This window comes from Equus caballus, chromosome 6 (genome assembly GCF_041296265.1).
Source record: "Equus caballus isolate H_3958 breed thoroughbred chromosome 6, TB-T2T, whole genome shotgun sequence".
In the NCBI taxonomy this organism is placed as follows: Eukaryota; Metazoa; Chordata; class Mammalia; order Perissodactyla; family Equidae; genus Equus; species Equus caballus.
In genome coordinates, this window is record NC_091689.1 from 3,587,924 (window position 1) to 3,604,662 (window position 16,739).

Sequence of the window (16,739 nt, forward strand, 5' to 3'; positions counted from 1 at the left end):
GAGTAAAGGCATATGATCTTCTACCAAAAATTATTACTCTATTTGAAAAGCAGCTCCTAACTTGCCATTGGACTCTAGTTAAGACTGCGTACTGGTCCATGGGACTCCAGATGACTATGTGGCCCAAACTACGAAAAATGAACTAGGTGTTACCTGATTTAATATATCATAAGATGTGCACAAGAGCATTTCATTGTTAAATAAAACTTGGACCATGCAGGTTTGGGAAGCTGAAGCATACTTCATGAGCAAGTAGCTCAGCTGTCCCTGAGACCTGCTACTTCTGCTTCACAATCTCTCCTTCAACCCACATCTACGGCCTCATGGGGTGTTCTCAACGATTAATTAATGGAGAAGGAAACCATGTAGACTTAGTTTGTAAATGGATTGAGTGGTACTTGGTACTAACTGTGACTACTGTGTTACAGGCCCACTGAAGGGGGCTGGTCCTGAAACACAGTAGTGAAAGGATATACCTCCAGCAGACAGATTTTCAGATTGTATATTTTACATGGAAGGAGAGAGAGCTGAAGTAATGAGACACGGCATAGCCATACGGTCAAGGACGTGGAAGAACAAGACTGGAAGACTGGTGACAGAAGGAGTTATGTGGATGAACCTCTCAGAATTGGCACAAACTGTGACAATATGGTATCCTAGGTGAATGCCCTCTAAAGGGCATCCACTATGGAGAAGATTTTTAGTAATCTGGACAAGATTATCTGATGGATGACCCAAAACAATCACACAATCTATTTTAAGAATGTCATTCAGATTCCTTTCCTAGCTACCCTGGTCGTTGCTGTAGGGACCCATGTACAAAGTGACAATGGGAGCAGGGGTGGAAACTATGTATGGATTCGACAACATGGACTTCTCCCTACCTATGACTAATTTGACTACCACCACTGCTGAGTTCACAACTTTCCAATGCTGAGACTCCAATATGGTGCCAGTCATTCTACAGGAGAATGACCCAGTCAGCTGGAGGCAGGTAGGTTATGTGAGACTCCTTCCAACATGAAGGAGGCAAAAATTTACCCTCAGAGGAATTAATAGTTATCCAGATACATATTTACAGATATTCGGGATATAGATTTCCTCCCCTTCCTTCAGTACTTTTGTAAGCTCCTCTGCATGGATTTAACCGAATGCCTTAAAATATTGCCTTCAATTAGAACATTCATTTTATGGCAAAGGACATACAGCAAAGAGCTTAAACCTGTAGATTCCACTGATCATACCTCATGCCCCATCATCCAGGATCAGCTGGCTAAACAGAGTGATAAAATGACCTACCAGTGGAGTGGTTCGTGTATGGTTGCTAGCTGGGGGAAGTTTGGGTATGTTCTATAGGATATGATATATGCCTAAAGCCATCTCCTCCATGGCTGGAATACATGAGTCTAAGAAGAAAGAGGTTAGGGTAGGAGTGGCCACAAGACAAAGCGATCAAATAACTTACTTAAAGGATTTTTACTTCCTGTGCTGAACTCTTGGCATCTGTGTCAGGGGACCTCAGTGTCAGGGGAGAATATTTCCACCAGAGATCAGAGTTCTGGTGCTGTCATATTGGAGCTGAGGCTACTCTCTGGCTATTTGGGACATGTCAAGCTACTCAACTAACAGGGAGAGAAGTGGGCTATTGGTTGGTAATTTTTCCAGATTACCAAATGATTTGGGATTGTTGCTATATGCCAGGGCAAGGACAACTATGTTCGGAACTCAGGAGATTCACTGGGACACCTCTTAAAAAAACTTGCCCAATAATCTTGCTTATTAAAAAATTGCAGTAATCCAAGGAAGGCAGAACCACCAAATACACAGAACTTGCAGGAATTAAGGTTTGGGTCACCCATCAGATAAAGAACGTTGTCAGTCCAGGTGCAAAAAAGAAAAGATGGAATAGGTATTGCAAGAAGAAATCTATAATAATCAGTTTGAGCTTTCTGACCAATTAGAGAAGCATGGACTTCAGCAGTTAGGTTTCATGTCCTATCTATTATGAAAAACACTGGTGATGGTTAACATTTTAGATTCCAGTTGGAAGTATGACTGAATTGATATCACCCCTTCATGCTGGAAGACATCCCTCTCCTCTTCCTCTCATCATTCCATTAAACTCTTTTTTTTTTTTTTTTTTTTGGTGAAGAAGTTTGGCCCTGAGCTAACATCTGTTGCCAATCTTCCTCTTTTTGCTTGAAGAAGGTTGTCCCTGAGCTAACATCTGTGTCAATCTTCCTCCATTTTGTATGTGAGATGCCGCCTCAGCATGGCTTGACGACTGGTATGTAGGTCCACACCCAGGATCCGAACCTGTGAACCCTTAAGTGAGGAAGTGGAGTGTGGGAACCCAACCACTATGCCACCAGGCTGGCCCCCATTAAACTGTCTTTAATTAGGCAGTCTGAGATGCTATCTATTCATATATCTGCAAAAAATATGACTCGATATACCAAATTGCAAAATTAGCATGATAGCAGTTATAGCGACCATGCCTTTATTATTATTATTATTATTTTTTTTTTTTAAAGATTTTATTTTTTCCTTTTTCTCCCCAAAGCCCCCCGGTACATAGTTGTGTATTCTTCGTTGTGGGTTCCTCTAGTTGTGGCATGTGGGACGCTGCCTCAGCGTGGTCTGACGAGCAGTGCCATGTCCACGCCCAGGATTCGAACCGACGAAACACTGGGCCGCCTGCAGCGGAGCGCGCGAACTTAACCACTCGGCCACGGGGCCAGCCCCCATGCCTTTATTATTTTTAACCTCAAAGCAGAAATATATTTATCTACAAAATACATAACTTCACAGAAACAGCTTTGCTTTATATACACAAACTTTATAATTACATAGAATCATGTAAATGATGTCAAGCGTGTTGCCTGGCCAAAGCCAATGGGGGTGGCCTACTTTTGGGGTGACATCTTTCCCTCCCTGCACCTCTTCATTAGCCACCAACCAGGAGTCCCTAGATGGGCCATGCCTAATTTGCATAACAAAGCTGGTTGCAGCCGCCCAGCTCAATCTAACACAAAAACTAAGGTGTCTTAAATTCTTAGACACTACCACAGGGATAGATCTGTTAAAAGAACAAAAAGGAAATCAAGGAAACAGATGAATATGAATGATTTCCAGAGGTGTAACCAGGCATTGAACCTAAGAGCAATACTGCAATCCCAGGTAAATTAACATATTACACTAAACCCCAATACTCAAAGCAACGCAATTTTGTAAAGAATGAAAACTTCCAATGAAATCAACTTCATGCAATAGGTACGTTCACAAAAACTGACGTTTTATATAACCCTTGGTCAACTCAATAATACTTTCATAAGCCAGAAAACATGGATAGCTAAAGAAAATAACTCTCATGTCTTAAAAATATCTTTCAATAGAGTGATTTTTATAATAAAACAATGCTACTTTAAGTTGTAATTTTCACTGCAAAATTTTAAAATAAAATATAAAATGTCAAAATTGGAAATAGGTGCATTATTTGGAATCAGGGAAGACGTGAATATATATACTTAAAATATTTTGTTTTAAAGTTTGCATTAATTTCTTTTTCTGTAACTGCCCCAAATTTAAGAGTTAATGTCTAAAATAGTTTTACATATTTCACATTCATGTTAAAAAACTAAGTAAAGCCTTAAGGATTAACGGGAGAAATGTAAAGAAAGATAATACAAGCATTACCTCACAATGCACAGTGCTCTCTAACATAATTTGTCAGTGTAGATGAAAATATCACTTCCATCATATCTTCATATTAAAATTAAATTTTAAAATGTCATTACGGACAGAAGGAGTATATAAAACTGACTTGAGAGTATTCTATATTAATTTTTCACCTTTAACTTCTTGGTTATGGCAATTCATGCTATCAGTCAAATGAGATTCATTCAGATTTCTAATCATTCTCCCTCTTTTATGCACTATATTCTGGCATTTTTAAAAAATCAAACTTATTCTAGATATTTTAATGATTATTTATGAAGCAGAGAAAAGTTTCAGAGAGCATCCACTAACCATAATTTGAGGGTTAAAGAAACAAGGAGAGTTAAAATGGAATACAAAATACTTTAACAGCCAATTTTCTAATGAGCATAATAGCTTCAAGTTTAAAAATAGCAATATTTGATTTCCCACTGAGGTCCCAGCCTGGGCATCACAGCACTCAAAAAATATCACAGCTCTCTTCTCCTGTAGGACAACATCAGCATGTAACTCTGATGTTTTACTAGATTTTCAGTTAATCTGGATTACCATAATTACCGCTTTATTAATAACTATAAAATTTTAAAATCATAGAAAATTTATAGAACAGCTTTTCCTTACTTCAAAGGCTTGGCATAAGAGACACTTCAGTTGACTGTGCTCCTTTTTGCTAAGTCTATAAGTCTAAAAAGAAGGACCATATGCATCCTGCAAGATTTATCATTATTCAAGGAACACAAAAACATTGTCAAGATCATTCCTACTATATGCCAAAGCTATAAGTTACTTTGTGTTATTCTATAGCACTCTCCTGGAATTCTCACATTTTAGCTCTCTTCTCCAAGAGCTGGTGACACTCACCAGAGTGGGTCCTGAGGTGTCCTGTGAGGGCGTCCCTTCTTCTACAGGCATAGCTACAGAAAGGACATTTGAACGGCTTCTCTCCAGAGTGTAACTTTATGTGTCTCAGAAGGTTGCCCTTCTGAGTAAAAGAAGCTCCACACTGGTTACAGTGGAAGGGACGTTCACCTGCAGGAAGGAAAAGAGGTGGGAAAGTTCAAGTAGGTCATGTGCAAGTGACTGATCTGCTGCACACTGTCAACCAGAGCCAGTTCTCTGTGCTAAGAATGCTCATCTCCCTCCTCAGTCTTCTAAATCTTTATCTTCCTGGAATTTGCTTTGCTAATACCAAAGTGCCAAACTTGAAGTCAAGTGTTGTTGCCCCTCTTCCTATAAATTTCACAAGATTCCTGTCATCGACTGAAAAGAATAACAGTAATAGCACTGACCATTGGTTAAACAACGAGTTGCCAGCACGTTACCGACTTTACTGACTGCTTTACACACAATATTTCAATCCTCATAATGCCATTACTAATTGGGTAAATAATTTCAATTTACAAATGAAGAAATTGAAGTTCAAGTATCCAAGTATCTGATTAAAGTTTGACTACAAAATCTTGCTCTCTTTATTGTACCTTTAAATGAATTTTTAAAAACCACAGAAATTTTGAGTTTGAGTTAGAAGGGACCTTTAGTCTAACTCTCTCATTTAGCTGATAATTTTCTTATCCTGGGGTCAAAGAGGTTCAATAAATTAAATAGGTTACAAAGCTGATTACCAAAAAAATCTCCTAATAGAGCCCAAGTTTCTCAATTCTAGCCACTAACAGTGAAACCTTTGAAAAAGTTTCCTGATATAATCAGGAAAAGTCCAAAGAAAATTATTCATCCAGACATTTCCTGTATATTCTCTTTTTGTTGTGAAAATCATGGGTTTGATAGGAAACTTGTCTCCTATTACTGATGTTGCTATAAAATTGTTTGTCAGAATTATCGGTTTAGTCTGTTGCCATTAACTGGCTGTCACTCATGTCATCAAACATAAAAACATGTAGCTGATGAAGCAGTAAAACTGGCAAGTAGGGTCTACTGATAATTTTAATCAAGCCACAAAGGAAACACTATTAAATTTGTCTATCTCTAAAGAAAGGCATGAAATAAATTATAAATTAAAATATAAGGAGTACAGATATAACATATTAAAGTTGAAAGTTGAGAATAAAAATAAAATTAAAAATTCCTTTTTGGTTAAACTAGACCATATCTGTACTTGAGATTAGATGATGATTATAATTTCAATAATTTTTAAAACATTTTAAACTCAGTTATCATGCTTAAGATCTTTGAAACATTCATAATAACAGTGAATAATGAAACCTCAATATTTTGGGGGGCCCTTTAATATAAACTCAATGATTCTTTTTATTAAAGAAAACTAGAAGACACAAAGAAGATAAACTGTGGTCACTTTCTGGCAGTGCCCACTGCACATTCTATCATACAGATTTGTTATAAAACCTAAAGAAATTGAAAAATTGATAGATCAGACGTATCTCAAATTCATTAGTACTTGCTCATTTTGGAACTTAATAAGCTACATACCAAAAAAGGATAATCTGTGTGTGTGTAGGAAGGGTTAAGCTTTTTTCTTAAGAAATCTGGAGATCTTATGAGCCAAGTTTACAAAAAGACCTATACTGATGTATTAGCTGGAAAAAAATTATCCATCATGTTAAAGTTACTTTAAATTTTATCTTACTTAACTTTGATTCATTTAGTAAAACTAACAAATTAAATAAACACTAAATACAGCTTAAAAGAGAAATACTTTATCTAAAACCTCTCATATGAAGGCTTACAAAATAAAGTTTTAAAATAAATCTAATTTTGGTAAATCTTTTTATTTTACACACAGATACACATGCACACAGATATCGCTTAAGTGAATTCTTTGACTTTTTTTCAATGGCATAGCAGTCTACAACTTTTTAAAATCAGAATTTTCTACTCCCCACCCCTGCCATAAAATCAGCAATAAAAAGGAAGAAGGGAGCACTTTTTTCATGAAGTTAACTTTTTAGACAGTAGGAAAATAGCAAACGTAATTATACTTTTCACTCTGAATATTTGATTTTACTTTTGAAATCTATGTAGAGGCAAGTAGCAAATTAATATGACATAACTTTAAAAGGAATTAAATTAGTGTGGTGAACAAAACCATCTAAAATCACGTTGCCTTTGGAAAACACTCCCGCAGCACGCTGAGATCTTCCTTAAGCTGCCTACAATCAAAAATTTAAAAATCCCTAAGTTAGAATTCTGCATTTGTCATTCAAAATAACGCCAATCTACAAATAAAAAAATAATAAAGATAACTCTTTTTAAGATTAATTTTTAAACTCATCTAATTGAGTTTTATGAGACTAGTGACATGGTAATTTAACTTTTACATTTACAAAATATTCCAGATATCTTCGAATATTTTTTAACATGAATTACTTCTGAACTTATATGATCATCTTTAAAGGGGTAGGAGAAGCGACAAGGGGTCTATATGTATTAGGAACACCCCTGTGCTGCTGAGTGTGTAAGCCCTGGTGTGGAAGCATTTGCTAACGATATTCCCACAGCTATGGGAAGTGAAGGAAAGAGATATGATGAAGGTAACCAGTCATGCTCCCATTGTTGAGAAGAGGAAAGAGACAATGATAATAATGAACTTTGATTTTAATCAGATGAAGCTTTGAGTAATCCTGATCTATTTTACATGAATCAAGTTTTGATTTTTTTTTAAATTCTTGGATACTAATCCTATGGCTTTACTCATTTTGGGTTGAAATATGATTAACTACTCTTAATGTCTTGATTGAAATAATTATTTCAACAATTCTCTGTTGTTTATGTGTATGTTCCACACAAAACTTAGTTGGAATTACAGCGAAAACCCTCCATAACGCTACTGTTGGAGACAAGGATGAAAAGAGTTTAACTTATGAGGTTTTTTCATTCTTTTTTTTTTTTTTATTTATACTTTGTTATAGTCCAGGAATAATACAAATAGAAGTCATATCCAAATCTGTTTAATAACAAATCAAAATTAAGTGGGTTGACTAATTTTTTCTAAAAAGTCATCCCTGTAAAATGTGAGTAATCCTTTTATCCGATGTTTTCAGATATTCCTGGCCTAGGCATTAAAGAAATACGTAAAATGATCTGATAATTAAGTAAAAGGTTCAGTTAGCTACTTATATTGTCTATGTAACTTGAAACAACACGTCTCAATTCTTTCTTAACAACGTTTTTTCTTTAATAGACTCAATCATTGGTCCTTTTCCAGTCTTTAGACCTTGTGTGAAAAACATATTACTCATGTTTTTCTTCAGATATAAATAAAAGCAGATTTCAGGAAAACTCCATGAATTTACGAAACACATTAGTGACACAAAGTAATCCAATTCAAAAATGTCAAAATAGCATACTGTATTTGTGATAACTAATCCTTCCGTAGGTGGATACACAAGTCTGGATTAAGAACTTTGGATCCGGGAGAACAATTAAGATGTACTCAAGCTATCCTTCATTTCCACTGTCAATTTTTTTTGTAATCAGTCTACTAATCTACTCAAGGATGAGCAGATTCACTGGATGAAGTAACTACTATTTTTATTATGGAATCAATTATATTTAAATATTTTAAGTACTTTCACAAACATATTTCTAGATCTGTGTTTCAATGTTTAGCTAAAATGCAAGCATACATGCATCAATTTGCTTTGGTAAATCAAAGACAGAGAATGCTCCTGTGTCAGATGGAACAACCACCTACAAATTATGAAAAATCCCAAGTACCTGTAGAGAGGGCCTCGGAGCAAGAGAATGGCTTCACAATGCTGCAATGTATAAAATGTGCTGAAAACTTGAAGTCACAAAGATGGGAGAACTCTACCCCAAAGAGGGGCAAATTTAAGAATATTCTACATTTATAATGTTTGCATCAATTCATGTTTAGGCATGAATTGATTTACTGCCCCTACTTCTTTATTCTCCCTATCTTCCCAGTGAAGAGTGCCTGGAGTATCCGATGACAATATTACCTGATTGCCTACTAAAGTAGCAATACCAAAGACGTAACAGCAAGCTCTTAGTAAGACATGGGAACTGGCACTTTAGTATGAAAGAGAAAGAAGAAGAAGTGAATTAGATCTGATACTCCATGTCATTTTAATGAATTGGGTGGTTGTGTATCTTTTTTCACTGTCAATTTTATATTAGATATTCTATGAGCTAAAAACACACAAATATATATTTCTCAAAGGCTTGATAAGGATTTAAGACAGTGCCTTTTATACTAGCTATAAATAATTGGTGAGGAGGGAAGTTGTAAATTGAATGGTATTAAGGAGAAAACATTTGTTTAATGACTAGATTCTGATTGCATTCTTTCAGTCTACTTTAAAGAAACACAAATAGATTTTTCTATTCTCATAGTACTAACATGGAGTTGAAAATGTCATGATCCACTCAGATGTATAAACTGCGTCATCAGAAACACATATAAAAATAGCTAATTTAAGGATATATGACAATTTCAAGGTCAACAATGTGTTGCAGGTATCCCAAACGCCTCTACGAATGGCAACTAACTTTAACAAAAATCTTCCAGATCTGAAGAAAGTGAAATAATTTTCACAAAACTCCAAGAAACATTTATTAACAATAAAAGTTCATACAGCTGCAAGAGGATTTTAAATGGCTGTTCAGTCCATTCTCTTGCCTTCACTAGGTGAGTGAATCCCATATTCACAGGGCTCGTGGAAATCTGTATAACTATTTAGAAACATTTTCCATATCAACTAGATGATTCTCAGAATCAAAATAATTCAGCTCTAGTACAGTAGTAAATATCAAGAGGATAGTACAGTGGGTATATAATTATTATTGTTTACAAACCAAGCTGATGAAGATCACTGCAGATACATTAAAACATTGATTAACCGAAATTTTCAAGAGAGCATACTCAGGTTCTTTGAATTTTCTTAACTCAGACCATAAAAAGTTTATTGAAAGCCTTCCAAAAAATGTTTTTAGTATGCTTTTAAGTCTTAAAATGAACACTCTGTGCAACTCAATTGAAAAGTCATGAGACTAATTTTGTTTAGTTTGTATAATGCTAGATGGGAGAAGTTAGACATGTGAATGAGTGTCATCTTCCTCAATAGAATCAGTCTGAGATACTGAATACATTATAACTTTCTTTGAGACCTGCAGTAAGAATTACTTCATGAGAACAACAAACATAGACTCATTATTTCAGTCTTTTCCTTTTTTTCTTATCAAAAATGACACCAAACTTGATCTTTTAATTTTTCCATGAGACATTTTTAAAAATTAAAGAAACATTAGCACTAGTAATATATTTTAAAAATCTAATGCTATTTAAAAAGGAAATTCGAAACAAAAAGTAAAAATGTAACTGACTATATGGTTGGAATAAGGGTATAGGCTCTAAAGTGGAAGATTTTGATTAAGATAACACTATTTGAAAGCGTAACTTCTCACTACAATTTTTAAAGTATCAGCCTTATAGTAATACTTTATCATAAAACATCAGTATATTGATATGGCAAGCTTGGTACACTTGAACAAAACCACTCTTGGCATCGGGAAACTTTAGTTCCAGCCTCACAGTGCCCTTAACTACATGACAGATAAGGGACAAATCCTCTGACTGTTTTGGGCTTCAGTTTCTTCATGTGTAAATGAGAGGTCTGCACTAAAAAGACTCTGACGTACCTTGTATCTCTCATGTTTTCAGCATCTACTTATAAAATTGAAATAAAGTTAACCTTTTAAATTTTAAACTTCTTTACTGTGATTTATTTCTCTTCCAAAAGAGTATCATATTTTAAACCTCTGAGTATTAGTTATTAATATTTAGCTATATACTACTACTTTGCATTATAGTAAAAGCTATCATTACCTTTAAATCAATTTTCATATGAACTCGAAATTTCTTCGTAAGAGTCAGTGATTTGCCTATCTTACCACAATCGCATCTGTTTTTCAAAATTTTTTCTTATTTTGCCAAAGGATTTGAAAAGATTTAAATAAGGCCTTCTCATTCAACTGGACTTTTATATTACTGAAATGTCTAAAAGTATATATTAAATTAATCTGAGGTCTCTTTCCTCACCCTATTCCATGATTACACATTCCTACCCGCACACCCACCATCCTTTGTTATATTCCACCCTAAATATCTCCTTGCAGGACTTATAATCAAAAATTACGGAAGATGGTAACATCCTTGAACTAGGGAAAATAAGTATCTGCCTTCCATAGAGACCCATGGTAGGCAAAGATTGATTGGAAATTGTATTCCAAGAAGTTAACTAGATAAGGTGAAAATGATCCACCCCTACATAAATGCACGAGTGCCATTTTACAAAATAAACTCTTAGCTAGCAAACTCTATTACCTGCCCATGGGTATGGCAAAATATGCATAGAAATACAAGACGATTAAGTTACACAATGAAATTCTCCTATACCTGTGAACCCTTATCATATTATTGCTATATTAAGAACTGTGGAAACTGAATCCCAAACTTCTTTTCTGACATGCTACTCAGATTTGAAGGCTGGAAGTCAAGACCCAGGCTACTCTCTGCTTTTCAGCAATCCAATACTAGCAGAATTTTGAAAAGGTAGTTTCACCATTGCCACCCCTGAATGAAAAGGAAAAAGAATAGATGTCAGGTAATATCAACATCAGATGTCACAGGCAGTCATCAGGTTATTCTTTCAGCTGCTTACCAGTGTGACTCCTTTTATGTACCATAAGCACATTGGGCCCAATGCAAACCATGCCACAGACGTCACATTTCAGTTTACCATTCGGAAGCCGGATTCCTCCCTCGCCTTGAAGCTCCTGGACTTTCCTGTTGTCAGCCACCTCGCTGCTCTCAATGAGGGGTTCCTCTAGGCCGCTACCTTCATCATGGCCCCTGATCTCATCTTCGCGGCTCAGGGGCTTCCTGTCACACTCTTCATCACTCTGCATTTCTAGCTTTACTGAATTTGCTGCAATTTAAAAAGAAGACAAGAAGACATTTTAAATGCATGTTATGTGTTGTCACCTACATTGCTTGTCCACCCACTGCCATTCTATTAACATGGTTGGAAATGCTATATTAAGTAGAATACAGTCCCTACATACCGTGCTCTATGATATTTTAGTGAAGCTTTGGCATGAAAGTGAAGATGTTTCAGGAAAGCTCTAGGTAAATAGAAGGACACTGTATTTCCACACTCATTTATTTCTTTAACTCAGTTATATACTTTTTTTTTTTTTTTTTTTTGCTGAGAAAGATTTGCCCTGAGCTAACATCCATGGCCAATCCTCCTCTTCTTTTTTTTTTTTTTTTAATTTTTTTGTTTGAGGAAGATTAGTCCTGAGCTAACATCTGTGCTGATCTTCCCCTACTTTGTATGTGGGTCACCACCACAGCATGGCTGATGAGTAGAGTAGGTCCATGCTTGGGATCCAAATCCGTGAACCCAGGCCGCTGAGGTGGAGTGTGTAGAGCTTTAACCACTCAGCCATAGGGCTGGGCCCAGTAATATACGTTTTAAGCAAGTCTTTAAATAACTCTAGTATTGGCTTTTAAGTTTGTCACTAAGGATACTGAGACTGAGGTAGGATCACGGAAGAGACAAGATTAGATACTGCTTAATCCACTGAGCCACGATTCCTCTTAAATTAACACACGCACACACACATGCACACACACACACTTCATCTTCTCTGTTTGACGTCAGAGTACTTGTGCCAACCTGCTTCTGTACTGAGCATGAGAAACAACTTGGGATCTTACACAGCAAACGTCTTAGACACACGAAGGCACACTGTCAAGGTAAATACCTCAAAATCAGACTAAACACATATACTCACTTAAGAGCTGTATAAACATAGGGCCGAGTGCACATGTTCTTAAGCTACTCTGCTTTTTTTCTATATGAAAAAACATTCTCTATGGAACACATTAGTCTGCAAATCAAGGTATTCCAACTTTAATCTTTGCACACCAAAAAGCAGTGAATGACAGGAATGGCATAGCATGCATGCACGCACTTGTGACTGTTAAGAAATTTAATGCTTTCTGTTTGCTGTTTTTGGATCATCCCACAGAAAAGTTGGAATTTTGTTAGCACAGCCCTCATTCCGGATTGCTGACAGAGTCTTTTCACAAAGCAGAAGCAAGCTTTAAGTGAATAACAGTTTTTTATCCAATGATCTTGAAATTTCTTAAGAAATCATATCAAAGTTACTGAGCAAAACAAATTATTGGGTATTACTCGAATAGAGGAAATATTTTCATAAAAAGGAAGTAAGTTCTTTTCACTGCAATTGTTTTCTTAGAGAAACCACATATTCTGTGATTTGTCGTTGGTACTCAGGCTAGCTGGTGCCATCACCATGGCTTTCCTCACTCCCTCCCTGGAACTCCCCTGTGAACAAGAAGCAGTGTGCTACGACGAAATCACTGGATGGAGTCAGGAGAACATGGCTATCGTACGGCTCTGACATTTACTAGCAGAATAATCTTGAACTAATTATTGAACCTCTGAATCTTATGGCTTTCATGTGCAAAGTAGAGACAAATTTAGACTACAGAATAAAGTTTGAGCCAGAACAGTTTTGCTATTAAGATGGTGAATCCTGTAACCAGCCTGCTTAGACCTGAATACTAGCGATGGTACTCAATACAAGCAGCATCACCTTTGGCAAGTTACTTAAGTTCTCCACGTCTCTATAAAATGGGGATCAATAGGGCTAATGTGAGCGTTAAATGCGTAAATAGAGAAAACGATCTTGGCTGTTACTTTTCTCTGGACATACCGTGCTGTATTTATTCCATAAGGTTTTTGTGAAGTTCAGTTAACTTAAAGTATGTAAACTACTCTGAGGTCTACAAAGGGATATACAGCCTTCCTGGCCCCATCTCTAATACAGTATCTACTATATTGAGTTTTACCCTATTTACAAATCAGTACAGCTTTACTGGTTTTTGAAAAGAGTAAGGACAATACTTTATGCCTCTTAAAACCCCCAACATGATCAAGAAATTTGTGGCATATAGGAGGTATTTCAGGCAGTATTCACTGTGGGGGTTTACTTCATTAAGAATTGTCTTCTCTTTAAACTTGTTTTATATGTTTAAAGAATCCTTGAACATAGTAAATAAAAATTAATTAACATAAAGGTTAAAAAATGTAAATTAAGTTCTTTTCTATCCAAAGTTTACCATCCTTCAGTTCCTGTCTCAAAAGCAACCATTATCTAACTGTGTGCGTGTGTGTAGTCTCTCTTTCACACAAACTAGATTGTACAATTCACCTGACCCTAATTTTGCTTTCTTTATTTAACAATATTTGTTTAGTACCTTCCACATTAGTACACAGAAAACTACATTGTTCTTTTTAATACTGCATAAAATCCATTTTATACCTGTATTACAATTTACTCATCCAGGCTCCATCAACAGAAATTTAAGATTACTTCTTGTTTATTGCTATTATAGACATTATTGTATAATACCACACAGAACTGTCAATCTCATAGACAAAAATTGGTATTTCACTATAGTTTTTAATCTACATTATTTTTTATTATGAGTGAAATTGTGCATCTTTTTCTGTTTAAATGTTTGGTGTTATTTCTCCTTTTCTGAGAACTATCAAAGTTCTTTGCCTATTTTTCTAGGTTGTCAGTCTTTCCTCACTGAATTTAAATCTTTTGCATACTAAGGAACTTAACCCTGTGTCTGATATGTTTCGCAAATATTTTGGTTTATCTTTTTACTCAAGGGTGTTTTTTGGTATGTATGCTAATTTTAAATTTTGAACTTCTAAAGTTTTCAATGACAGCTTCCAGATTCTGTATTTTGTTTCAGTAGGTTTTTCCATACTCCAAGAAATTCTTCCATAATGTTTTTTCTGGGAGGGAAGATTTTTCTTATCAATGGAAAACACTATTGGTTACCTAGGCAACCCCATCTTTCATTCAGAATTGTCATTTAAAGGGAACATTAGGAAGAAAACAAACTAAAAGTCTGACTTTATGTAGCATGTTTTCATATACCAACCTGAGAGCAAAGTGTCCCATGCACTTATTTTAATTGATGTACTAAAGATTACAAACTTCTCAGCAATGCCATGATTTATGTTTCTGAACTAGTCAACATCTGATAAGCTACATTTAATGAGCAAAGTCTACAGGCTCTTCCATTTCAGGAACTGAAGAAACCCATAACAAAAATGTAGTTTTTGAGTCTGAAACTATGGGCCTCTTAAATTTCAAAATAGCACAGAATACTGAAGAATATGATTTGATGTTACATTAAATTATCGTCTTTTCCCTAGTGAGAATATCATAATACGGACATCAAAACATAATATCAAACATGGATAAAAATGTCATTTTAAAAATTATCAGACATAGTAGTTAGAACTTTCTATCCACAGAAGAATATTCTTGAAATGAATATCCAAAAAAAGTATACATTTGCTAGAACTGAAATATAGAAGACATGGTAAACTATAGTAATCCTCTCTCTAACAATATTATACTGTAAGGAATTACATGTTTATCATGTATGAATGTACACACTATTGCTGTACCGAAATAGTAAATCAATAAAATGCAACACATTTTAATGTACCTCACAGATTAAATTTTACATATATATGGTGGCCTATGTACAAAGAAAATCCTATCCTAATTAACTTTTAACCCATCTCACTAAAATTCGGTTGAAATTCTAGGGATGAAACGCAATTAATTAAACAAAGCAGTCTTCAAATTTTAACTGTTAAATAGACAAAAATTTCCTTACTCAGAGAATATAAAAGAAATTCTCCCATGATTTATTTTCACTATTTAAGATGTTTCTAATTTTTTTTTTTTGAGGAAGATTAGCCCTGAGCTAGCTACTGCCAGTCCTCCTCTTTTTGCTGAGGAAGCCTGGCCCTGAGCTAACATCCGTGCCCATCTTCCTCTACTTTATATGTGGGACGCCTACCACAGCATGGAGTGCCAAAAGGTGCCATGTCCGCACCTGGGATTCAAACTGGCGAACCCCAGGCCGCTGAGAAGCGGAACGTGTGAACTTAACCGCTGCACCACCGGGCCGGCCCGCAAGATGTTTCTAATTAATGTAGAGCACCTAACATTTTAATTCATAATTGATTAAATTCAAGCGTTTGGTAAACTTAAGCATACTCTAAATTACCACTTATATATTAATAAAAGAGTTGCATTATGATTATTTGTAGCTATAATATATAAAGCTATTATAACTATTAGTCATTGTATAATAATATTCATAATATATTAGTTATCAAATCTTTGAAATTAAATTTTCAGCCTTATTTCTTTTACAATTTTACAAGTATTCTCATAAATGGGCTAACTTCTATGAAGATGAGAACTTCTTAATGTGAGTGAAATGAAATCTTGTTATTACAAATCTTAACACTAACAATTATTTTTCAAGCTTGTTTCCTTGATATGAAATGAAAAACGTAAAATTCAGGCATATGTGTGGGAATTTACACACATTATTATATACTGACAAGCAATAATAGCTTAATAAAAACATTTTGTCAGAATAAAACATTAGCAATGAAAAGGGGATGTGAAATAAGATTTTAATTAACTGATCAATTTGTTCTCTGCTATTCAATATTGTAGTCACAAATAACTATAGTATACAGATATTTGAATATTTTCAATAAACAAAATAAAGAGGTTTAATATAAGTATCTTTTCTTCTTAACATAAAGAGATGATATGGTTTACACTTTAAAATAAAGGAGAAGTCAAATTTTACAGCATTAATGATCAAAAGTTAACTGTTACATAGTTTTTTTTTGTTCATTTGTTTTGGTGAGGAAGATTGGCACTTAGCCAACATCTCGGCCAATCTTCCTCTATTTGTTGTTTGTGGGATGCCACCACAGCATGGCTTGATGAGCAGTGCATAGGTCCACGCCTAAGATCTGAACCCACAAACCCCAGGCCACCAAAGCAGAGCATGCAAACCCAACCACTAGGCCACTAGGCTGGCCCCCTATATTGATTTTTTTTAGTAGACTTGGAGGTTTGTGAATACATGG

General features: G+C 35.2%; 1 protein-coding gene across 27 annotated transcripts in view; it reads right to left on the bottom strand.

Moving 5' to 3' along the window:
* The window catches only part of IKZF2 (IKAROS family zinc finger 2), a 155,344-nt gene that overhangs the window by 46,523 nt on the left and 92,082 nt on the right, over window positions 1-16,739 (bottom strand). For 18 of the 27 annotated variants that reach the window (XM_070269142.1, XM_070269138.1, XM_070269139.1 and 15 more), the window contains 2 exon segments: window positions 11,376-11,642; window positions 4,579-4,746 (listed from right to left, as the gene is read on the bottom strand). In XM_070269142.1, the coding sequence (XP_070125243.1) occupies window positions 4,579-4,746; window positions 11,376-11,642 (435 nt within the window). 27 annotated transcript variants of the gene reach the window in all.